The sequence below is a fragment of the Carassius auratus genome, chromosome 45, assembly GCF_003368295.1.
Source record: "Carassius auratus strain Wakin chromosome 45, ASM336829v1, whole genome shotgun sequence".
NCBI classification, from domain to species: domain Eukaryota; kingdom Metazoa; phylum Chordata; class Actinopteri; order Cypriniformes; family Cyprinidae; genus Carassius; species Carassius auratus.
This window is the reverse complement of record NC_039287.1, coordinates 14,429,510-14,455,554: the sequence shown is the minus strand read 5'-3', so window position 1 is coordinate 14,455,554 and position 26,045 is coordinate 14,429,510. Positions and strand designations below refer to the sequence as shown.

Sequence of the window (26,045 nt, the reverse complement as noted above, 5' to 3'; positions counted from 1 at the left end):
TACTGAAAATTAAAGTGAAATTATTACTGATGCATATGGCTGACAGCCCCAGTGCTATTTGTGTTTATTACAATTGACAGATGCTGTATTTCTGTCAATGCATTTTGCATGATTAAGTACATCCATGACATTGCACTTTAATTAAATAGTCAAATAAATGTGGAAATCCATCTATTTTAGTAATTATTATTTTTACTACACTGATCATGAGGCCTTGTCACGATTTCATTTCAAATGTTATCTGATGCCACCTAGTGACAATGTACTGAAAATACTAAATACTATGTCTCTAAACGGTTTTTTATACAATTTATTTCATTATGTAGAATTATAATTTTTCTAATAAATTATAAGAAATGCATGATTTCTAAATGAAAAAATGAAATAAACAAACTAAAAACAAAAATAAAAAAATTAATTAATATACCTTTTAATATACACCTATAAAATGAATGCAATCAAAAATGTTCATTTACATCATTTAATGACATGAGGACATTTTTTTCTGATTTCCTTCATAAGTTAAATCTGCACTGTACTAATAACAACCAGAAAACCTTTTTTAAAGTTTAAATTAAATTAAATTAAATTAAATTAATGAATTTGGCAGACGCTTTTATCCAAAGCGACTTACAGTGCATTCAGGCTATCAATTACATATAATAAGATATTATGCAATAGTATGCATGTTTGGCATGTTGTCTGAGGAGTGAGGAGTTGGGACAGAGGAGGGATGCCAGAAAAAAATGTTGTGGGACAGAGGTAAGTTAGCTGTATATATATTTACTATCATGCAAATTATTCACTATCATGCTAATGATCTGTAAGTGCTCCACCTGAGCTGATTTAGTTCCTGAACTTTGTTAATAAAACATAACTTCAAGTGCTCTGAACTGTGTGTAAAATGCAATGTGACACAAAGAAGAACTAAAATAATTATGTGATAGCAAAAACTAAGAAAACCAAAAATATCTCTCTTTAAGGGATAATTTCTATTGATGAGAAATATCCTCATATTCCACAATAATTACAGATTTGTCACTGAAGAAGACAGAGCAGTTTTCTAATTTCAAAATATATATGATAACTTTGGAATTAGGCAGAAATTGTTTTTTTTTTTAAAAGTTTTTCTTCTAATTGAATTGCCTTTCACTTTTATTTGCACAGTAAATGAAATGCAACATCAATATATCATGTATGAACAGACAACTTATGGATTAGTGCATGCAGTCTGTGGACTAAGCAACTAGATGAAAGTCATAAACTAAATAAAAGAGTAAATATAAAGAACTTCGGTATTGTAAGTATCCATGTGATTTATTTAATTAAGCACTGTATCACTGTAGAACTCGGTTTTATAGGATACAACCTATAATATTTTTTAACCTGACATGTCTACAGCCCCTGCTGTAATTACCTCTGAAACCACAAGATGACACTATTTCCTTAAAAACGAAAACGACCCATGACCACGCACTACAGTCGAGAGTAACTTTCAGGACAATGCTGAGATCCACCTTTAGTGAATTATACAATAGACTAGGTGTCGCGCTGTGTTAGCTAGCCAACTTTGTGCTGAAATTAATTTTAAATTGAATCTCGATTCAATCCAAAGAGTGAGTTTATTCCCCTCAAACGATTCTAAAAATTCCCATCTTCATTTGTAATCAGGTGCCGACAGTCTTATTGCATGCCCACTTCCAGCTCTGTGAGTTTAAATACTGCGTGCGTGAGCTCCAGACACGGTGACGTCAGCGTCGAAACGCAAAACTAAACGAACGCTTTTCAGCCGCGTGCGCCTCTGCCGGAGCACCCGGCTAGTGCCCAAAACACTTCTGATAGTTACCAAGCGTTTGATCCGAGGACTTGACCAGTGCTTTGCCTGCTCTCCTTCTGTCAGTGACCGCGTCTCTCTGAAGAGCATCGCACACAGAAGCAAAGCTCAACATGTCTATGAAGCCGGAAGCAGATTCGGAGGGCAGCTGGTACGAGGTCGATTTTGAGAAGATTGACCGCTTTGGGAGCACCTCCACCACCAGGCGTGACGATTTGGGAGTGGAGCGGCAAATGAAGAACTGGGAGGACGAGTCAAGTGAAGAGAAACAGTTTTCCAGCGAGCGTCAACCGCTCCCTGTTGTCATGGAAACTGCTTCCACAGGTACGGTGATTTTGATGTATGTCGTCATAAATGCAATGCGTTGAAATACCTCGACGCTTTAACTTCTCTGTGGACCGGGGCCTCGTCATCAGGCAGCAGTAACCCTGGCTTACTGGGTCGCCCTGTCTCTAAAGGAAGTTAAATTTAGTATACAGTTGTAACAGTAAGGAAATACATTTCTTTATTTACAAAGTGTTTACACAGACTTATTAGAGGTGGCATAAAGGTTATTTTCTAAATATATATTCTAATAAAATGATAATAAACACTGATCACTTCTTATAAAAAAAAAAAGATAAAAATAAATTATTTTTGTAAATAAAAATTGTATTATATTTATATATTTATAAAATGTATGCATTTATTCACCAAAATTATGTGCCAAATATTCACATTAGTATAATTGATGTAAGTACTATATTCATCCAATATCACAAAATTAATTTGTTTTCCATAAATCTATAGTTTATATTCACATCGGAGACCTTTCTTTAAACGCTATCTAAAAAAAAGATTTAATTTAATATGGTTTATAGAATTATACATTACAACATAACATAAAAAACAACAACTGCTATATTACTGTGTTAGTGAGATGTTGTTGTATAACTCACTCTCTTTCCCCTTTATTTATCTTTGTTGTCATTGTTTCGTTGTGCCTCAGCTGCTTTTCAGACCAGACACTTTACAGTAACCTTTACAGGTCTTTTACTGCATAGGGATCAATACTTGACATTGCCATTTGAACATCTCACAGGCTTGGATCGAAACTCTGAGTTTTATGACATTATGCTGCTAGGTAGAATAGAAGCCCTATGAAGGACCGTCGGAGCCATTCAAACTATAGTCTTTCGTCAAGTAGTAATTTTCTTCTCTTTGTGGGATGAGATTGTAGCTCCATTTCTATAAAGCACCAGTCCAAAATTAGTTTTTACAACCAGACAAAAATATAAGAGATAAGTAATGGTAATACTATATGCAAAAATAAGCTTTTTTATGTTTGCATGTCTCTTAAACATTCAGATGTTTGTTATGAAACTAGAAAAAGGCTTTTCTTTTTCAGTTGCATCTTTAGACAGGTATGCTTTTCGGTTTTTGATTAATCTTAATGCTATAAACGTGTGAGTGAGAGCGATATTATATAATAGTCTTACACATATCAATAAGAAAGAGAGGTTATCATTGAGTAACAAACAAATAACCTAACTATGAGCGAATGTTGAAATGGTATTAGGTGATGAGGGGAAAAACATTTGGAACATTTTCAAAACCTTTTTTAATGTAAGACTTCTTGTGCAGATTCAGGACTGCTGAACGTGAGGTTCAGTGATGTTTCTTGTGACCACTGTGATGCCTGTTAACACTAAAGCACTTATAAATTAGCTCAAATTAATAACTTGGTAAGTTTAAAGGTGCATCATAAGTCAGAGAAAATTTGTAGAAGTTTTGTGGGTGTCTTAATCACCAGGCTGACGTAGACAAGCGAATGAAATTCAGAGTAAAATCCTCTTATCAGACTGAATCTCTCATTAGCTGATTGACAGCCTATACTCCAATGTTTACTGAACCACAATACTGACTCAGAGAGGATGTGATATTTGGCATTTTAATAACCAGTTATTGGATCACATTTACAGCACACTGATAAACTCATTTTTAATGTTGACATGAATTTATTTAGGAGAGATCACATAGTAGTAACTCCATTACTCCTTTGACTTTTGATAAGACCATTTTAGGTTGGAGTTTAGCTACACCTGATAGTTTCCTCATATAATATATTTCTCTACAAACATCGTGCATGTTCCTTGGCTTTCTGGCAACACTGTTTGATTTAAGGCATATAATGAATAATTATATATCATGTATAGGTTGGGTGCTGGAAAGACCCCACTGTGTTGTCTTTAGTAAAGCATTTTATCAGAAAGCCTTTTTAGTTGTATACGGTGTATACAGTGTCTTCGCTTCAGTGAAGCGTGATTCATTAGGGACTCTGGAACACAAGTTTACTTTCTTCTTTACACATACAGAAAGTGTTGTTGGTTGCAGAATATCTCATGGGCATCAAAAAGTACTAAGGAACATAACAAGATTAAAAGAATCAGTTTCCCTTTGCGGTAGCACATTCACCTCATTAGCCCTGACTCAGCACTTGCTGCCATGAATTAAAAATGCTTGTGTAGTTCAGAAACTGCTTTCTATAATATACTGATATTTTATAATAAAGTTATTAAACCACATTATATATCATTTGAAAAATGTGTATATAATCATTGTAATATACTTAAAACAAGAAAGAAAGAAAAAAACATTGCCAGGATTTTAAATATTTTAAATCATAAATAAATGGTACTTGAGTCTAGAAAGAAAAGACATCCCCAACCATGTTTAAATACAATATTGTTTGTCTAGTTTTCATATGTATTCTTTACTTTTGTTTTTAGCTTTCACCAAGCATTGCGGGATCATTTTAACATGTAGTTTTAACAAAAATACTAGAAACAAACTTAATGTTGTGATGAATGAATCTCAATGCAGCACGCATATTGCATCACAAACTAAAGTGATTATGTAAAAGCTCTAAACATATGCTCATTTGTCCAGGCAGACAGATTATTGTCTTCTTTTCCCATGGCAATTGACCCTAGTAATGCAGAGAAAATAATGGTTATGTTTAAAAGAAAAAATCTCAGAAATTGAATTTACAGCCTAATGCTAAGTGGATTTCAGAAGCTGCTGATTGTTAAAACCACTGTTGATGGTTGCGAGGGGGGGGGGGACTATATTTTGCATTAAATGATATACAATTAATACATTGTTCCATAAATAATAAGTTAGTTCACAAACATTACCATGCTCTTTATTTATCAAATTTCAGATTAGATTTTTCTACAACAGACATTGGCATGCTGGAACAGTCGGTTTTCAGGTACAAGAGAAGTACCTCCAACAGCTGCTTCTGGCTCGCCTTCTGCATCTGTTTTGATGAAGAAGTAAATCTGGTGCATTCAAACAGTGCCTGCAGTGACTTGAAGCTGGTACCAAGTCCTCATCACAAACCTGTCAGTGGCATCCTGCTCTTCTCTTCAACTTATCTGTCAGATGTATTGTTCTGCAGAGATGTATGCTGGTGGTGGCACAACAGAGATGGATATCTAAAATAAAGCCCATCTTAGTGGCTTAGAGAGATTTTTTTGTAAGAAAAATAAATAAATAGGACATTTTGGGACATAATTATGCTCTTGTTTCTGTTGCAGTGCTGCTTCATCAGTGTCTTCCTGTGAAGAATGTCAGTAGCCTTGCTCTTAACGTTATTTATTGACCCGTTAGCTGACTTTTCTTTCTTTCTTCTACTTAGTAAATCTATTAGCTACATGCAACAATAGGCATGTTACATCTGTGCAATGGTGACAAGTCTGCTGTTTTGTAGGTCTTAGATCTATTGATCAACTCGTACTGTGGATCCAGCTAATTCTCCTCTAAGTTCTTTAGGTTTAAGCAGAGGAGTGATTAGCTTTAGCGCATTAGTGTTAGCGCCATGGCTAATGCCTAACTCTTACCTAACACATTGCCAGGAAATGAGCTTTACTCTGAGCTCCAGAGCCAGCGCCAACAATGCAATAAAAATAGACAAATTGTCTTTTTTCATTTCATTCGGTAACCAACGGGTTATGTTTTAAATGTTTTTGTTCATTTTCTGTGGCCTTCTGAGCTGTTTGTTGACACCAAAAACAAAAGCTTGTTTTATGAAAGGCTTAACAATACACCTGACCCAGGTGTGGTTTTCACATCATCCATATTTTGTACTGAATGCTTGCTGTGCAAATCTAAGTTGTTCAAGTAGTATGTTTTTCTGCCCTTGCACTGTATAAACTGTGAAATATGGAGAACAAAAATATGGTAACTTACAATACTATTTTTGAGTAGTTTTTAAAGCTTGGTTTCTTTAATGCAATCTATACCTGAATAAATCAATTAAAATCACCAAAATTATTTATTCCATGATTTTAACACAACAGAAACGCTTTCAAAAGACAAACCTTCCCACAAAAACATATAAAGCAGCACTCATAAAATATACACACTATTTTTTAATTATCACCTTAATTTTTTAAATTACAATTACATTTTTTACAGTGTGGCTTAGTAAATATATACCCAATTACAATGGCTTGAATCCAGCTTTCTTTCCTTTTTTTTTGACATATTTAAAACAGGAAGGTGACTTTATTTTTCATTATGTGAATTTATATGTGAATAAAGGCTTGTACATTATTACAAAAGATTTCTATTTTGAATAAATGATGTCTTTTGAACTTACATAAAAAAAAATATCCTGAAAAAATTAGAATAGTTTCCATAAAAATATTAATCAGCACAACTTTTTTCAATATTGATAATAAGAAATGTTTTCAAGCAGTAAATCAGAATATTAGAATTATTTCTGAAGGATCGTGTGACACTGAAGTTTGAAGTAATTATGTTGAAAATTCGAAAACAGTAAATTTTATGTTGTAATAATATTTCACTAAGCACTGTTTTTTTTCAGGTGAAAGACAATGTAGTAATGGACTCTAAATGAAAGATCAGCACTTAAGGCCACCATGAGTTCTCACTATCGCTATCGTTATCGCTGTGTTTTTGAGAGGCTGAGTCATAGCTCGCACGTTGCTTAAATGTTGACAGTGAGAGGTGTGGACTGGAGAATGTGTGGTGCAAACAGTGATGCACATGCAGGATTGTCCGCCACTATATGGGTGCAGGTACTCAAGGTTATCAGTTAGCAATGTAATAAAGAAGGGTTTGAGTTGATGTGGTTTTTGTTTTTGAAGTGTCAGTGACTCTTCTATATCTGCACTTTTTTCATAGATCCTCACACTTCTTAGCTACTGATGGTTAAAAATAGAGTCCCAGTGGAGTCTGTTTGCCCAGTGAATGTAGGGCAGCACAGAGAAAGAGATTGAGTGGGGTCATGTTAGTATGGCGATTTAAACAACTCATGCAAATATCCACAGTTAAGCATCTATGGTGCGGTGGGAAATACACCTGATACTGAAAGTGAAAAAAACTAATTATTGTATAAAATAAAATTGGGAGTTTGAGCTAAAAACTGAAATACTGAAATAAAACTAAACTTTGAAGGTAGTTTGTTAATGTTATTTAAGTCTGGGCAGCAGTTTCTTTTGAATGAAATGAAAGCCATTTTCAGAAAAAAAAAACAATTGGATTTAAACAAACTGAAATAAGATAGATATTGAAAACAAAATAATACACACTTACCTGCTCATTCATTCATCTCATGACCTCTCTCATTCTCAGCCATTCACTTATTCACATAGCAGTTAAGTCAAGTTGAGTAAAGGCTAGAATGGAATATTCTAAGTAATAATATTATATATACTGTATTTTCCGGAATATAAGTCACACTTTTTGGTTGGTCCTGCGACTTAGAGAATAGTCAGTTGCGACTTATTTATCAAAATTAATTTGACATGAACCAAGAGAAATGAACTAAGAGAAATGAACCAAGAGAAAACTTTACCTTATCCAGCCACGAGAGGGCGCTCTATGCTGCTCAGTGCTCCTGTAGTCTACACTGAGCAGCGTAGAGTGCCCTCTCGCGACTGTAAACCTCCCTTTACATGGTCATGTAAAAATATGAGATGGGAAGAACATTTGTTTTATTGCTTTTGTGTTCCTTCTCAAAATATTTTAACAACAAATTTTGCATTCTTTTTGCAAAAGCTTTTCTTTCCGAAAAATATTGAATTCCCAGAGAAACTATGCTTTTGTTTCCATTTTTACCCATTAGTTCTCCAGGTATGTGAATGCAAAGATTTTGCTAGTGAACGCATATGTGAAGCACACGAAAGCAAAAGTTTTGCGTACGAACATAAAATGTTTGCGAAAAAAAAATAATCGCATTCGAAAGAGTGCGAAACATTTTGTGATCAAATGCTAAGTTTTTCTTGGAAACGCAACAGTTTTGTAAATGTGTTATACTAGTTTTTGATACAATCTTTTTTTTTTCATCACTACGTCCCTTTATGGGCTCCATAGTGTGATATTGGAAAAGGGTGTAAAACAATAGGGTTTTTTGTTTGATGTGGCTAGATTAACACTAATTTTATAGAATAATCATTGTTTAAACATTGTCACTTTAAGTATGTTAAAATAAGTTATAATTCTTGCTCATGTTCCTCTTTTCTCATGCAGATAAGTCAAATTTAATCTTCCAGAAGTCATCCACTGATGACAGGGTTGACCTGTACACCTCTCTCTTGTCCAATCAAAGCTATGCCTCACATGAAGACACCTCCTACTTTTCTGGCAGCCTGGGCAGATCTGGTGACAAAAATACATCCAGCAGGGAAGACTTCACCCCTGGATCCCATTCCCAGTTGACCTCAGATTCCGGCATCAATGTAAACCCCAGTGCAGACCAGACTGACAGCTCTCACAAGATACATGACTCTGAGGAAACTTTCGACTCTTCCTACAACTACATGGACATCAGTCGTAAAGAGGACTCCTGTAGCTCACAGCGCCCCTTTGAGGAGTGGAGGATGAGCGGCCTCTCAGAGCCCACCCAGTACACTAAACTGGAGAAGAGCCCATCCCCAGTAGAAGTGGACATTGAAGACATCGGCTCTGCTGCAATCCTGGACTCTCAGACCTTCCCATATGTAGAGGAACCATCTGATGAAGAGCTGTCTGATTACCAGCCCTATCGGTCTCCATGTACCGGCAGTAGTTCGAGCCCAGTAAAAATCACCCTGACAGAAATTTCACCTACATCTGTATCGCCCACCACAGTCCAGCACAGCCCTACGTTAACAGCGTCGGAGAAGGAGAGTATTCTGAGTCTGGGGCTGGAGGGAGTGCCAACCGTCACCCTCTCAGAGCCTGAAGATGAAAGCCCTGAGTCATCCACACCCCCTACAGGTGGGCATCACCATCCCACACAAGCACTTCACTGTAATTTATCCATTTCACCACTTAAAATTCCTCTGCTAGCTGACCCTTTGCTCCCGTGTAGGTGTATTTGTCAATCTGGGAACTTCCTTACATTTAAATGGATTTATTTGCTTCATTTTTATGTAAAGTGACTGAAAAATGAGCAGATCTATGATATAAAAAAGACAGATCTGGTGGATAAAGCAGCAGAACAAGTTCCAAACATTTTGGAAAATTTCAAGTTAGGACAGAAACGGGTGAAACATCAGTTTAGTAAATGTTAGAGCACCATTCAAAAGCTCAACCACGACAAGACAAACCAGCTTTAAGTCATTGAGGTAGCGTGAATGAAAGTGAATGTTCAGAAAAATCAATAAATTAATGATTTTTCAACTTCAGGTTCTTCTTTATGTCTTGGGGATTAAGGAGTTTAATTAAAACAAACAGAATGCAGCCTTTTTATTTGTGACATTAAAACTGTCTTGGAAGCTTTTTTTCTATGCCTTTATCATTTATTTTGCAACTTTCAAATTACTTTTATGTTTAGATTTTATTGTTGTAATTTAATTCCAGGCCCAAAGTGCGTTTGAAAAGAGTTAATCTTGTAGAAATCAACCAGGTCAGAGGTGCCCATAGTTGATGGCCACAAGACACCTTACATTACTCCTTGTCCTTTATTTCTCCTTCTCTTTCTTTAAAGATGAGTCTGACTCTCCTTTGGATCCTAACACCCAGCCTGGTGAAACTAAAATAATGAGCTTCACCCAAGACAAGACTCAAACATCTCCCATCACACCCTCTCAACCTACTTCCAAGCAGGACAGTTCCCAAGTGGAGGTGAAGTCTTCTGCCCCAAAACCCACCTTGCCTCCTTCCCCCCAAGATGTTGAGGGTAGCAGTACCGAATCTGGCGACTCTGAGATTGAGATGGTGTCTGAAGAGCCTAGTCCACGATCTCCCAGCACTGGCTACATGAGCTTCAATAAGAGTCCCAGCACAACTTCATCTACCACAGTACCTTCCACAGCACCCATCCCATCATCTACCCCTGCATTTGCCCTAAGCACTGCAATGCAGTACAGCATCTTGAGGGAGGAACGTGAAGCAGAGCTGGACAGTGAACTGGCTCTGGAGTCCTGTGGAGAGGAAAGTCCCAAAAGATTGACCCACGACTCCACAAATGGCCTCAAGGAGACCCAACAGCCAGCCAAAAAAACCACAACCCCGACTTCACCAACTAAAGAACCAATCATGACTCCCACTGCACCTCCTCCAACCATTCCAGCCCCAACCAGTGCTCCTAAAGAGATGACATCCACCATGGAGGAGAAGCCCAAACCCAGCAGCACAACCCTCAGCCCGGGCCTGGCGGAGCTGAAGGTGGAGCATCCTGCTGGAGAGGTGCACCAGAAAGAAAGGAGACGGTCCAGTCCAGCCTGCAGGGGCTCTGAGGGAACGACTGCACCACCCGCCGTCTTCCAGGATCTAACCAGGGAGAAAGGTAAACACGTTCCCCAAAAGCTAATAATCACTTCAAGACACAAGTTCTGACAGTCACTATCTTGAGTTACTCCATTTGAGCACAGTTACTGTTGAGCTGTCTGACTCGTAATTGAACATTTGAAGGATTAATTAAACATCATCACCTTTCAGAGCCAGTTGTAGCCCATACTAGATGTTGCCAAGCTACAATCACAATATCTAGGTCTTTTATATAAATGTTATATAAATATAAACTGTCAAATTTAAAACTACCGTATTTTTATGGACTATAAGTTGCCCCTGAGGATAAGTCGCATCAGTCCAAAAATATGTCATGATGAGGAAAAAAACATATATAAGTCTCACTGGACTATAAGTCGCATTTATTTAGAACCAAGAACCAAGATAAAACATTACCGTCTCCAGTACTGGTACTTAAATAGGAACCATACTTTCTTAGTAATTCAAGTCTCACTATCAGGAAATATTTCTCTTAAAGGGACAGTTCAACCAAAAATGTAAATTCTGTCATCATTTACTTACCCTCATGTCATTACAAACCTGTTTGCTATCCTTTTTTTTCTCGGCGAAGCATAAAATATGATGTTCTGAAGATTGTGAGGTGAATTATCCCTTTAAGACGAGAGGCTTAAATACACTGAAATTAAAATAAAAACGGACTCATACTCATTGGCATCACCCTGGGAGCTCCCTTTGACTTGAAAAAAGAAAAACATTTCAATGCATCAGTCTCTTGAGAATCCGTCAGTACTGAGCATGCTCAGGCTAGCTTCCATCTAATATTTTCCTAATATTATATAAAGGCAGGGTATTTGGTAATGTGGAATTTAATACAATTTCTTTTAGATATCAGTGTGTTTGCATGCACTTTGAAGGTAACTTATCTAGATAATGAGACTTTATACAAATTATGTTTTATACAAAACATTTGTCATTGCTTTTCTTCCTCATCAAACAGCAGTGGAACAGAGAAATACAGCACATTGTTAGATGACGTTTCTAATCATCGCCAGAGCTCCAGAAGGTCATGCAAATGAAATATAAATTTTAAAAGACACATTTTTCACACAATCCCCTGAGCCATTAGATGGACGGCTAATGTTTTAGATTTTATTTCACACCTGACTGCTCCCTGCATCTGTTGTTTGTGTCTTCGGGATTGAGCAGAGCACAGTGGAAATATCATGTGTGAAACTGTGAAAAACCATGGAAGATCTGGCTGGCCTACAGCAGTCTGTGCACTGTAAAACCCTATGATTTATGGAAAACATTTGCATTCTTTCAGTGATGGGAACATATCACAGTATAGTGAGTAAAGGATAAAAAAAAAAAAATATATATATATATATATATATATATATATATATATATATATATATATATATATATATATATATATATATATATTATATGAGCGTGTTAGTAAGTTTATATGGACCTAATCACTATTTTGCTGTATTTTAACAAAAAAAAAAAATGCTTTAACATTTAATTTTACAATATACACACACACAAATATTGTAAGAATGTCTACTGTGTAGGAGCAATGAATGCAGAGACAAAGTAGTTGCAGGAAACACAGTCTTTAACAGAAAAAAACCGGGGGTTACACAGGGTAGGCAGGAGACACACACACACACACATATACGTATATATCTGTGTATATATATGTGTGTGTGAATATAGTTTTAAATTATAATTTTTTTTAAATTAATTAATTGTTAAATTCTCTCTTAAATAATTTCAATTATTAATGATAGTTTTGTCTAAATAAATAATTAGACTGCATTTGGTATTAGTAGATGGCTAGGTCATTTGTTTGTGTCTTTTGAAGGCAGTAGCCATCTTTTATTAATGCTCTAGCTTCAGGCTGGACTGTTGTTTGAAGACTTCAGAACAAAGCATCCCCCTGTGGTTCAGGTCAGTTTCTGTCTGCTGCATTTGTGACCAGTGAGTGCTGCCTTCTTGTGACACTGCAAAATGGCAGGACAAAGAATTGCACAAATCATAGTGAGATAAAAGAGCTCACTCCGTTCTTAACAGATAAACATTTAAGTATATCTTCTTGGCAAGTGGCTGCAGATAGCTCTAAATCCTCTTTCAGTATTAATGTAACTGAAAATTTGTCTTATTTCAAATCATGTTTGTCTTTTAATCAATTCCTTTTCTAATACAATCATTGTTTTGTATGATGCTTCTCAGTCAATGTATTCCTCTTTATAACCTTGAACCTCGGATAACTGTTTGTAAAAACAGATCGGTTTTACTGTTGGTGCTTGCTGACCAATCTATGCGGGTGTCTGCGGCGTTCTGTTAAATTAGGTAAGGTGCCACAGTCTGTCTGGCTACACACCCCCCCCCCACCGTCCCTCCTTTCTTGAGCTCAGTGTCTCACAGAATCCTCTAGAAATGAGATGGCTTTTGTATTTACACATGCTGAAGATGGGTATCAAGAAAAATGCAATTTTCTTCCAGCAGAGGGCTCAGTTTACCACATGCTGTCTTTGTCTTGCTGTCAGGGGTTGTCATGCATTATCAGTTTGTGTGCATTTGTATAAATTAGAGATTTCTGACTGAGCTGTGAAGGGCAAAAACTGTGTTTTCTTGTTTGTATGTGTTCCTGTGGTAATTCATTGTGTTATTACTACTGCTTACACGTTTGGGGTTAGTAAGATTCTTTTAATGTTTTTGAAATCTCTTATATTCACCAAAGCTGCATATGATCAAAAATTAAAATAATTTAGTAAAATATTTTCTATCCAATATATAACGTAATATATATATATATATATATATATATATATATATATATATATATATATATATATATATATATATAATGTAATTTATTTCTGTAATGGCAAAGCTGAATTTTCAGCAGCAATTACTCCAGTACCTAACCCTAACCTCTAATTCTAACCCTAATTCTAACCCTAACTCTAACCCTAACCCTAACCTAACCCTAACCCTAACCCTAACTTACTGCAATCTCCAGTCTTAGCTGTTGCATGATTCTTCAGAAATTTTGTTCTACTTGATTTTTTTGTGTACACCTACAAATATATCTATATATTTTCAAGATTCTTTGATGATTTTTTTTTTTTATTTAGACTTGATTTTATGCATGACTTTTGGAAAAATATAAATGTTCCAATTTCCTCTGCAGCTTTTTCATGAAAAAGCAGTTTCCCTTAAATTCTTTAACAAACATTGTATTAGTTTTATGCAATGTGTGATTCGGTTTTATTATAGGGTTCTGTACCCACACTAAAAACAATTACTGGAGGGGGTCAATTAACCGTTCAACCTGTAGCAAGGTCATTCCACATTTTTTAGGTAACCCCTTCATTAATCATTACATTTAGAATGGCAAACACAAACAGATATTCATTTATGGCGCTCTTGTTTCTATTATGCTTCTATCAAAATGTTTGTATTAATCTTCTATCAACTCTCTATCAATTATTTATCTTTTAAAGGCCCTTTGCATTTCATGTGTCAAGAATTCACTGGAAGCTGAGGCATAGACATTACACACATGCTAACTGCCATTATTTGGATGTGCACCTGCATGTGCTTTTCTTTTCTTTTGCATGATAAATTGATTGGTTGAGGTTACTGTTATCTTTTACATGAGATATGGGATCATGGTGGAGGATTTCTATGCACTGAATTGTCTCATTACAGTCTGTCTTCACACAATGACTAGAATTAGAGACTATGATTAGGCGATTTATAGCTGATAGATTGTAGTGTAAGATTTTAACATTACATTGGTAATATTAAAATGAATATAAAATTTGTATATACTACAATACCTACTATCATATTGTTGTGGGGCAGATCATTAAAATGTGTAGAAGTGTGGGTATATTTCCAATGTAATTTATTCCAAATTCAGAGATGTGGCATAGGAAAATTTGGAAAACCTTAGTGAACTGTAGTGTATGTGTTATATATATGCCACTTTTATGGGGCAGGCCTGATGAAATTGTAACTTTATATCTTTACATTTAATAATGTTTACTTTTTACATAGATTTAGTTTTGACAGCGGGCCCACAGGTTTGCCTGGTCAGAAAAAGTCCCATTGACTTTCATACGTCCAGTCCATCCCTGACTATGGGACAGGACTGTCTGCTTGCTTCTGAGCTCATCCCATTTCTTTTAACCGAGAGCGCTGAGTCATTCTGCATATCCCATGAGTCTCCTTCCTCACACACATACATATACACACACTCACACTCACTCTTATAGCAGTCTAGAGTGAAATTTGTCAGAGATGATGCATCGAGTACAGAATGAGCCTTTGCACTGAATGAGCAAACTGAGTCTGCAGCAATGTTTACCACCAGATTTAAGCCTCCTCAAAAGGATTAGTTAGGATTAGTCTCCCATATAAAATGAAAAAGGAAAACAAATATTTCATCCTCCCACTTTAGAGTCTATCTGCAGGGTTTTTAAAGACACAGTTAACTCGAAAAATTACAGTTTTGCATCATGCCATTTCAAACCTGTATGGCTTACTTTTTAATGTAAAACACCAAAAGAGATGTTTAGCCGTATGTCCACGCTGCTCTTTTCCATACAATGAAAGCGAATGGACTGCCAGACTCGAAAAATGTCAAATCTGTGTGTGTTTTATTTAACATCCTTTAAAGTTGTCAATCATGATGCTTCCCCTCCCCCAAACGTCTGCCTTTAACAAAATCAGTTCTCAATTTCTCCACCAGTGGGCAGCACTGTCACCACCTCTCCAAGTCCTCCTCTCCTTCATCCCTGCCTCCCCTCCCCTATCTGTCTCCTCCTCCTATGGGTCATTCATGCACTGGTGTGAACCGGTGAGCGAGAGAGAAAGACAAAAAGGGAAATCGACATAGAGCACAAGCAGTGAAGAGGCTGTAACAGTAGCATTAGTAGATAGTGATTCGCAGTCCTTCCCCTCACCCAGCCTAGCATGCAGGCCAGCACCATGGCAGCCGCAGACTCGACCAAGAAGGAAGGTTTCTGGAGCAACTGGAAGTGCCAGGGTAGGAGGAAGGGGGTCCGTGGGGTACAAGGGATGCAAGATGAGGTTGAATGTGGTGGGACGGAGAGGATGCATGTGCATGTCTGGGATTGATTTATTGAGGCTGCTGGATTCTGGAAGATGCTCAGACACGCACCCGCATTTTTTTTTTCTTCTGTCAATCGAGGTCACCACCATCATGCGTGTATGAGCACCAGACTGGGGGGATTTGAGACCGCTGGGCACGCCCTTCCTCTCCTCCCTCCTCGTTGTACTTAGGGGGTCCATCCTGAATTCATAGACCCTGGGTGTGTTTTATTAGAATTAATAGGCATTGATGTGCATGACTGCATCATTTTCAGGTCAGATGCGCATTTGAATGTGGATAGTTCCATAAAGGGCTGTCAAATGCCTTTTCAAGTGTCTTCACGTCTGGCTTGCTTGTGTTGATCATAAAAGCCTTCAGGCCTCATTGGGAACAGAAAGCGACAGAAGAAAAGAAGAAAGAGAGATGTGTGGGGTGTGGCTACCTGATTGTATAGTGAGCTCAGAGTGCTATCTGTTTATCCTGAAAATAGTTTTTTCTGTGAAAAAATGGATGTGGGTACATATGTATTGTTTCAGAGTGAGTTTATTTATTATCCACTGGAAGACAGCCGTGCATCCGTCCTTTTAATCAATCCGATGCCTAGATCTTATTAGAGGGACTCATGCAGGAGGAAGAAAACTAGAACGATTTAAGAGGGAGGGTTTCTGGTAGTGGCTATTTATATATTGAACATTTAGCATATCTGACTGTTCAAGGGCTTATAAACACAAATAGATCTATTTCAATGAATGTTATGCTTCCTTGTGTGAGAGTATTTAAATATTCATGGCATTTGGTCTTTGTTTTATTCATATCTTAAAAAGGTTTGATTCTTTAACACATTAGGTATCATGAACTAACAATGAAAACATGTTTATCTATCTATCATCTGTCTGTCTATATGTCTGTCTGTCCATTGTCATTAATATATATTGTATCATTTAATTACTTCTTGTCATTAATACACACCTGAATTAAGATTCATTGAGCCCTTTCAGTTAGGATTCATTTAGGATTTATTGCATGGTAATAGTGGAGAAGACTCTGTGCAGTTTCTGGTAAAGTGCTCTGTAGGCGCAGCCATTACAAAAATGAAAACAGATATGAAGATGATAAAAACAAAGGCCTCTAGCTTTTCAAATGCCATAAATGCCAAATATGTTGCACTGCTGGATGACGATGTGCCTGTGTCAGCACAGGGTTGTATTTTGTTGCCATCTCTTCGTTTAGTCATGCCCGCTGGCTCAAGATTGCTAATATCTGTGTCCCCTAGGTATTGATTCAATGCTGTAAAGTCAAACCGCAGGTGCTGGCTTTTCTTAAGTCAGCAGTTTCTGTTTCTCTTCACAGTATGCGGTTTAGTCAGAACTGTGGCGTGAGTGGCCAAATTAGTCTTGATAGCCATTTGGTACTAGGCCAAAATGATCTCTGCCAGTTCTTCTATTACAAATCATTAAACCGATTTCATCACTTTACACTGACAAAGGTGTTTATAAGTTATAGCGCCATTCTTAATAATAAAAACTGGGAAGAATGGAATGATCCAGCTCACATCCCCAAACTCATACAAATTCTTTATAGTCCTAATTTTGGATCTCTGATTTAGAATAGTCCTACTCTGGAAATATTGAACCTAGAATTAAAGATGTGGTAAATACTAGCGGTTATTCAATAGAGGATCTAAAAGGTGTTTGACAGCCAGGCTTAGCACAGAGTCATATGATCTTACCGATCCTGGATCCATATCAGCTTTTAGATTGTGATCAGAGCAGGATGTTGCAGGACATCCTATTTAGCAGCCATTTTTGTAAGGTGTCACCTCAACGACAGTGTTATGTAGGTCAAAGGTCTATTTTTGAGTATCCATCCCCTTTTAACCCAATTTGCTTGGTGAGATGACAGTAAGTGGTTATTAATTTTCTGAAAGATGGTAGGAGTTGATTCTTCAGTTGTTTCTCGTGATTCTTGCTGTGGATCAGAATATCCTCACAAAAATCATAGTAAATCCCATAATAATAAAGAAGCTCATCAAGTTCAATATACTTGTGTGGTACTTTGTCTCTTAGCAACAGTACTTAAAGGTCATAGTTCACTCATAATGAAAATTCTGTCATCTTTTACTCACCCTCATGTGGTTTTCAAACACGTTTACCTTTCTTTTGTCTGTGAAAAATATTTTTAAAAAAAAATTATTTTGAAGAATGTTTTTGACCTTATAATGAATGTCAGTGGGGTCCACATTTTTTATTGAAAAAAAAATATTTTCTTATCAAAATATCTTTTTATTTTCTACAGAAGAAAGTGATAAAGGTTTGAAAACAACATGAAAGCCAGTAAATGTAACATCATTTTCATTTTTGAATAAACCAGTTCATAATATCATATCCACATCCTAAATGACATATACATTTACATTTATTTATTTAGCAGACGCTTTTATCCAAAGCGACTTACAAATGAGGACAGTGGAAGCAATCAAAAAGAGCAATGATATACAAGTGCTATAAAAAGTCTCAGTTAGCTTAACACACAGTACACGTAGCATGGGCTTTTTTAAATAATATTAGAAATAAAAAAGAAAACAGATAGAATAGAAAAAAATAGAGCAAGGTAGTGTTAGAGGTCTTATACACACACACACACACACACACACACACACATAATGGCATAATAAATCAAAAGAAAGTAGAATACAAAAAGATTAGAAATGTAGTTAGAATTTATTTTTTAAAGAATAGAATTAGAATAGTGAGTGCTATATAAACATAAGTTTATATATATTAATATATATAGTATATACAAGTGTGTGTGTGTGTGTGTATATATATATATATATATATATATATAATATATTAACATATACTTATGTTGTTGTTGTGCCCTTGATGTGCACTTTTTTGATGCTTGCTCTATACTACCCGATAATCTGTGCAACATGACATCAATGAAGTGGATTCAGAAGTGGCCAATAAGGCTTAGGGCACCATTTGGGACCGGACCCTATGCAGCAGAGTTTTATCATGCTAGTCAGCAGTTGCTCAAACAAGAATATATATTACATCCCTAAGTTTGCCTAATATTTCTTATTAAAATTTGTATAATTTTAAGAGTATACATGTATGCCCTAGACTTGTGCTGGCCCATATAGGGCAGTATGATGAACCAGTCTAGAGGAGTGATTAAACACAGCCATTAATTACTGCTGGATTTTGAATCTGGCATCCATATTGTTTTCTTCATTGCAGACCCGTTTTAATGTTTATCTGGGGGTTGTTTGGGATGTCACAGAATGTGACCTTTCATTATTTCTAGTAGAGAAATGTTACTTGCCTTCTGCCTTTATGGAGCTGTGTGTCCCATGCCAAGATTGTTGTCATCCAGATTAGTGTCTAGTGTGTAATAATGTTAGTTGTAGGCTGTCTAAAGTGATCTCTTTGCTTTATGAGTATGATCCACTGATGTCAAGAGCAGGCTGTGTGTCTATAGTGGAGCATGACTCTAAAAGAACTATACAGTCTGCATTCAGGCTTGTAGGATACACACACAATCCGATTGTTTATGCCTTGTTTATGTCTGTGAATATACAGCATGGTCTGTTGTGTAGTTCTATTTGTGATAAGTTGTACGAGATAACACAATGTGGGTCACAGTTATCCATACACTGCAAAAGAAAAAAAAGAACATATCATTGTCTTTTATTTCCTGTAAAAAATAGCTTCCCCCAAATTAATTACAATTATTTTATTTGATAACATCAGTATTTTTTTTTTTTTTGGTCAACAAAATACCATAAGATACAAGAAGCAAAATTTGTTTCAGATATTAACATTTTTTATCATAAAAAAATTACTTAATTTATTTGTATTACTTAACTAATTAAATTTATTTACCACATTACATAATACTAAAAATAATTTTCTTAATCAGTATTTTTGTCTTTTTTTGCACCACAAATATGTAAGCATCCTTAAAACAACTTGAATCTATTTATGAATGAATGTAAATTAGATTCATTAAATAATAATGATAATAATAATCAGTTTTCATCTTTTTTTTCCTGTAAAATACCCAAACATCCTTGAAATAAGACAAATTTACTTCAGAATCATAATAGTAAGATGCTAAGATTTGTTTTGAGCATAAACCTGATTTTATATAAATTAAAAGCCAATTTTAATTTACTGTAAATTTACTTACATTGAATTACAGTTAAAACTTTAATGCAAAATAATAAATTAATAAAATATGAACCGAATTCAGGATATATTCTAAAAGAAATGATAAGAAATAGAGATATTAAAGTCTTAATATCTTACACAATTGTACTTCTCAAGTACACACTGGAAAACAAGACAAAAACGATTAAGAATATGATTTGCAGTGCAGCCACGCAGTGATGGCTATTTTTAGCTATTCTTGCTCCCGAGGACCGGACGGTTGTTAGCGGTTGTTGCCCTTTAGCTTGATAAAAAGCAAAGGTCTTGCATTAACGAGGAGCATGTTGTAGTCAGCAGTGGGGTGTTGTAGCAAGGGGGTCTTTGCATATGTGTCTGTCATAGCAGTGTTACCCCAGTTCCCCTCCCCCATCATTTCATCAGCACCTTATTACTCTGTCTGGCAGGCAGCGCTCAGTGAGGGGAGGGGGGCTCCATTGCTATGGAAACTGCATCACTGCTCACTCCACTGCGCCCATCTCTCCTGTTTCCGTGGCGACCGCGCTCCCTTCATCTCAGAGCTCAGAACTTTACGCCGACACATTTTGTACGAAGCTCACCGTAATGACCCCATAAACAAGCGTGTTGCGTCAGTGTTTGCTGGGAAAGAGTGGGTGCAATGAGCACCCTATTGTGTGTTGGTTTCCACCTGAAAATAAACGGAAATATGTTTGTTATTCCACTCTGATACATAGAAAATGACTGAATATTTATCATTGGCTATAATGAGCTGTAGAATTATAGTGCCTATGAATTATACATGAATCATAAAGGAGTGTCCTCACCACACCTTTATAATGCAGACAAAGAATCTCACCCAGGTGTTGAGTATGACAGGCAGCCGTCCAAGGAAATGATCACAGAACTCTGTCTAGACCCTGAAGATCCACTTAGCTCAGATAAGTGTGATTAGAGTGAAAAGCTGCTATCGGGTTATAATTATGAGCTAGATACGATGCTTAATTTCTAATCTCTTGAGATGTTGCAACATCTTAAATTGGGTGGAAAACAAAGACCAGAGGGAAGAGCTTTGGAAAGGGTGTGGTAAAACAGTGGACTGATGCTATACGACTATGACAGAATCCTTGCCCCCTGTTGTTTATTGACATGTCAGTTAGATATTACAAATCAATTAAATCACACATTATAAATCACTGTGTTTAGCTTAAACTGTTTTAAGACCTATTAAAAAAAACACATTTACTGTATGCGCTCTCCCTGTGACCAAAAAAAAATAATATTCTGTCATCATTTATTCACCAAGATTTTGTTCCAAACTTCTGCGTAATACAAAAGGAGATGCTTTGAAAATGTGGTGTATTTGGTGTAATATGAAATGATTAGTGCCATGCAGACATAAGGCTTCAGACACAATTATAGCATTACTGTCACATTTGGTCTGGGAGATTAAAGATGGACATCAAATTATATAACAGTTTCACAGAGGCACCATGCACTGCCAGATTTGTGCACCTGGGTTCAGTCTGTTGTCATGGCCACCACGCTGTCACTTGGCCAGAATTTAATGTTTGCAAGAATTTGTGAGAAGGCCACAGAGACATAAAGGGACATGGAAAGACATGCATCGTTCTGACAGTAGATGATGAATAAAATGAGTTTACTTAGAGGCACTTATATTTAAAAAGGGCCAGTATTTGGAAGAGTGACGAGCAGAAATGTGAATCTTAGGGCTAGATCTAATAACCGCTTGTAAACTGTTGTCAGGATTGATTAAAGACATGCAGAGAAAGTCAGGGATGAAAAGGCATGGACAGTGGCTTTTGTGGATTTGTGTACATTAAGTTTAAGTAATCTTTACATTTTTTATTTTTTTACAGAAGAAAGAATGTCACATCAGAATGACAGGAGGGTAAATACATTTTTTGGGTGGTCTACCCCTATAATCACCTCTGCTCCCATGGCCTCACGGGATAACAAAGTATTCAATGGTTTACACTTCAGAATCTGAAGCATGTACTATATTTTTGCCTGTTCTGTCATACTCATAATCCGACATTCTGTTCATTCGACTACTTTCTGCATATTATGAAGCAGGAATGTACCCATATTTGTACATAGGCCTTCTGTCTAATTCTGATTTTGAATGCACTCCTGTCTATTTGTGTAATCGTTATTAACTGTGTTATCTCTGACTCCGCTCTAATGCAGGGTGATTTAATGGTTGTTAAATCATTGTAGGTCATGCCATTCAGTGGATGCTGAATTGTGAATCCTAAAACAATCAATGACAAACAGATTTATGGCATGTAAACTACCACCCATCCCATCTGTGATTCTGACCCCAGCTGAACTTCTTTCTCTCTCTCTTTCTCTCCAGTGATGGAGTTGCTGTACTGGCGGAACCTGAAGCAGAGTGGGCTGGTGTTTGGCAGTTTACTGCTGCTGCTTTTCTCTCTGACGCAGTTCAGTGTGGTCAGCGTGGTGGCCTATCTGGCTCTGGCCGCCCTCTCTGCCACCATCAGCTTCAGAATTTACAAGTCTGTGCTGCAGGCTGTGCAGAAAACAGACGAGGGACATCCCTTCAAGTAAGCCTGCTCTGTGTGTGCTCAGTGTCATTCAACGAGTTACTAACAATGTTTTATTATGGATGCAGAGCATATCTGGAGGTGGAGATGTCACTGTCCCATGATCAGATGCAGAAGTACGCAGAAAACGCCCAGTACTGTATCAACAGCACACTGAGAGAACTGCGCAGGCTGTTTTTGGTGCAGGATCTGGTGGACTCACTGAAGGTGACCCTCTGTTCAATTGAATCTACATTGGGGGATATATTTAGTTATACATTTTTGTTGAAAGTGATAATTAATAGGAAAGTATAGAAAAGATGGGAGGTGATCAGGAAATTACCTGAACTGGATTTAAACAGCTTGCTCTCACATAAATGGCAGGACACTTCAAAGTATTTACAGTACTTTCCAGCCTGTACACTACAATAAAAGAGTTTGGAGTTTGTTTTGTTGTCTTTACCATCAATTTTAATGTATCCTTGCTAAATAAAAATATTAAATTATATTAAATGTATGCATTTAGCAGACGCATTTATCCAAAGCGACTTGCAGTATATTCAGGCTATCAATTTTAACCTATCATGTGTTCCTGGGGAATCGAACCCCCAACCTTGCAGTTGATAGCGCAATGCTCTACCAACTGAGCTACAGGAACACTATTAATATTAATATTATATTATATAGTGTTCCTGTAGCTCAACTGGTAGAGCGTTGCATTAGCAAGCAAGCTAGCGCAAGGTTGGGGGTTCGATTCCCCAGGAACACATGATAGGTAAAAAAATGTATAGCCTGAATGCACTGTAAGTCGCTTTGGATAAAAGCGTCTGCTAAATGCATAAATTTAAATTTAATTTAAATTTAATATTATATTATATTCATTTCTTTTGTTTTAACTCTTACTTTCCCCAAATTTAAACTTCAGTGTATGTATGCATTTCACCTATATTTATTGTACATTTTCAGGTTATCAGTAACAAACATTTTTCAAGAAAGAAATCTAATCATGGTTTGCAAATCGGTGACCTGATCTACATAAATCATGGTAGCAGTAATTATTATACAGAATATTAGGGCAGTTTCACTCTTTAAGAACTTCTACAATGCTTCAGTTCAGCTTTCCACAGCACTGGCACATAAATGCATCATAAATCATATGATACCTGCATTGAGTATGTGTGTCAATGAACTGTTAGTTGTGTTTGTTTGACTCAAGTTTGCAGTGCTGATGTGGTTGCTGACCTATGTGGGAGCCCTCTTCAATGGACTCACTCTTTTTATTATGGGTGAGCATCTTTTTCGGCTCCATATGCACCTGCAATTTGCAATATAGATGAAAGTATGCTTTTTGAATGCCATAGTACTGCATTTACTGATTATGTGCTCTTGTCCTGTTTACATCGTGCTTCAGCGGTGGTGTCCATGTTCTCGATGCCTGTGGTCTATGAGAAATACCAGGTCAGAGTGGCACCATTGTTACCATGACTACAGAATAGTGTATAATTCATAAGCACTATGATTACAATGTCTCACTTTTTTAATCTTTCTCTGTCTCTAGGCACAGATTGATCAGTATATGGCCCTAATAAGAACCCAAGTCAACTCTGTGGTAGGGAAGTAAGTAAGAATATTCTTTAAGAATATAATATAATATGATATAGTATACTATATGTTTTTTAATCAAGTCTCATATGCTCACCAAGGCTGCATCTATTTGATCCATATAGTTATATTATGGCAGTTTAAAATAACTGTTTTCTATTTTAATTTAAAATGTAATTAATTCCTGTGATGGCGAAGTTGCATTTGAATCACTGATCACATGATCAGTGTCACATGATCTAATCATTCCAATATCATGCTAATATGCTGATTTGGTGCTCAAGAAATGTTTCTTTTCAATGTCAGTAGTGAAAGATGTTTTTTTTTTTTTTTTTTGTGAAAACAAATCAAACAAATCTTCTTTACTAAATTGAAAATTCAAAGAATAGAATTAATTTGAAATAGAATTTTGTGTAACATTATAAATGTCTTTAAGTGTCCCTTTTGGTCAATTTAATGCATCCTTGGTAAATAAAAATAATATAATATAATATAATTTATTATAATAATCTGAATGTTTGTTTTGGATCCAGGATCCAGGAGAAGATTCCTGGGGCCAAACGAAAGGCTGAATAGACCCCACAGGGCTATCTGGAGGAGGCTGTGAGCACCTGAAGGGTTCCTCTTTGTACAAACACACATCAGACACAAATCAACATCACTGGAACATAGTTCTACTTTGTACACATTGTGACGTCTAGCACAAAGGCTGAGCTGTGCAGGAGAAGTCCCATCCTCGCTTTGTAACTATAGAAAAAAAAAAACGAAGTGTGCTTTCTCTCAAATCAAGATCTAGTCAGAATTACAACTACTTAATGAATTGTAGAAGTAATTTTTTTTTGTTGCTTATCAAGTGCATGAAGTCAAGAGTCTTAAGTGCTGATGAATTCTCTTTTCATCTTTTAAGTTTGTGTGCTTTGTTGGCAAAACTCTAGTATGTGAAAGATCTCTGCAGCTTTATTGCTCTCCAGTGACACTCTCTTCTTGGAAAAAAAAGCTTTTTTGTGTCTTTTGCGTTGGGTGGGGCTTTTCCTCTTCCATCACTATATCTGTAAACATGATTAACATAACCATCATTGTCAGCTAGACGCATGGATCTGATGAGATTCATGATATCTGGGCACAAACGCAACTATTTAGAAATGTTCTAATTAGATATGGTCAGCTCACTAGTAGCAGTACAGTACGTTTCTTTTTCGTAGGAGTCCGCTACAGAGATTAATGTTATTAGATGCTGTCATTAATCTTTTTTTGTTTTTTTTTTTGAAAATGATACAAAATAAAAGAGAGGGAGGAGAAGGAAGCTTCAGTGAGTGATTGCCAGGTAGAATCTGTCAATCTTTGTACTGTTAAGTGTTGTTCATTCTTTTAGCCATTGACTCTTAACTATTTGCACTTAAGATGTACTCAATATTGAATGCGAAAATAAATGTTCTTAAATGTACTTCTTCATGGCTCATCTTTCATATTTTAATGTTTTCGTAACCAGTGACGCTAATGGCATTAGAAAATACTATGACTCTGAATTTGTAAATAGTATTTAATAGCATCTTTTTACTAATTTTTATCATATCGACATTATCGATACTACTACGGATACCAGTACTCTGGATATATAAGGATAACTGTTTTAAACTTAAATGACCAAACTTTAATTGTTTTTGTTAAATCATGTAAATCAAACTTTTATTTTAAGTATAGCTTACAACAATCGTAACATAAACCCATTATTTACCCCTTTTTTTGTTTCTCAAAGAACCACCACGAGCTGGTTCTCTCAATCAGGTTTGTTAAATAAAGAGAGACATGCAAAGTATGCAGAGCAGGGGGTCGCCAGGACTGGAACTGATCCCCACTGGCCTACAGTAGCCTAACAATATGAGGACTGCTCATGCATTTTGTCCCTTCTAAGGTTTACTTTTCATGCTAAAATAAAATCAGTTAAAATATGATGACTGCTTGACAGATGGACAGCAGAACATATAACGCAA

General features: G+C 36.3%; 1 protein-coding gene across 2 annotated transcripts; it reads left to right on the top strand.

The window, feature by feature from the left end:
- Nucleotides 1-1,947: 1,947 nt before the first annotated feature.
- On the top strand, nt 1,948-25,498 carry LOC113063361 (reticulon-1-A-like). 2 transcript variants are annotated; one of them, XM_026233682.1, is made up of 9 exons: nt 1,948-2,158; nt 8,375-9,103; nt 9,816-10,616; nt 22,266-22,473; nt 22,542-22,680; nt 23,669-23,738; nt 23,864-23,910; nt 24,011-24,069; nt 24,588-25,498. In XM_026233682.1, exons 1-9 carry the CDS (start codon nt 1,948-1,950, stop codon nt 24,628-24,630), a joined length of 2,307 nt encoding a protein of 768 aa, XP_026089467.1. In that variant the 3' UTR covers nt 24,631-25,498. The 2 variants fall into 2 exon arrangements, with proteins under 2 accessions (XP_026089467.1, XP_026089468.1); XM_026233683.1 differs by lacking the exons at nt 1,948-2,158; nt 8,375-9,103; nt 9,816-10,616 and adding an exon at nt 15,435-15,647 and having other exon boundaries at nt 24,588-24,743.
- The last annotated feature ends 547 nt before the right edge of the window (nt 25,499-26,045 follow it).

What these genes read in the sequence shown, in the direction of transcription:
- LOC113063361 (XM_026233682.1), top strand. Translation starts at nt 1,948, where the DNA reads ATGTCTATGAAGCCGGAAGCAGATTCGGAGGGCAGCTGGTACGAGGTC. An exon ending in GTCATCCACACCCCCTACAG is followed by an intron (nt 9,104 to 9,815) that starts GTGGGCATCACC and finishes CTTTCTTTAAAG; the next exon opens with ATGAGTCTGACTCTCCTTTG. An exon ending in ATCTGGTGGACTCACTGAAG is followed by an intron (nt 22,681 to 23,668) that starts GTGACCCTCTGT and finishes GTTTGACTCAAG; the next exon opens with TTTGCAGTGCTGATGTGGTT.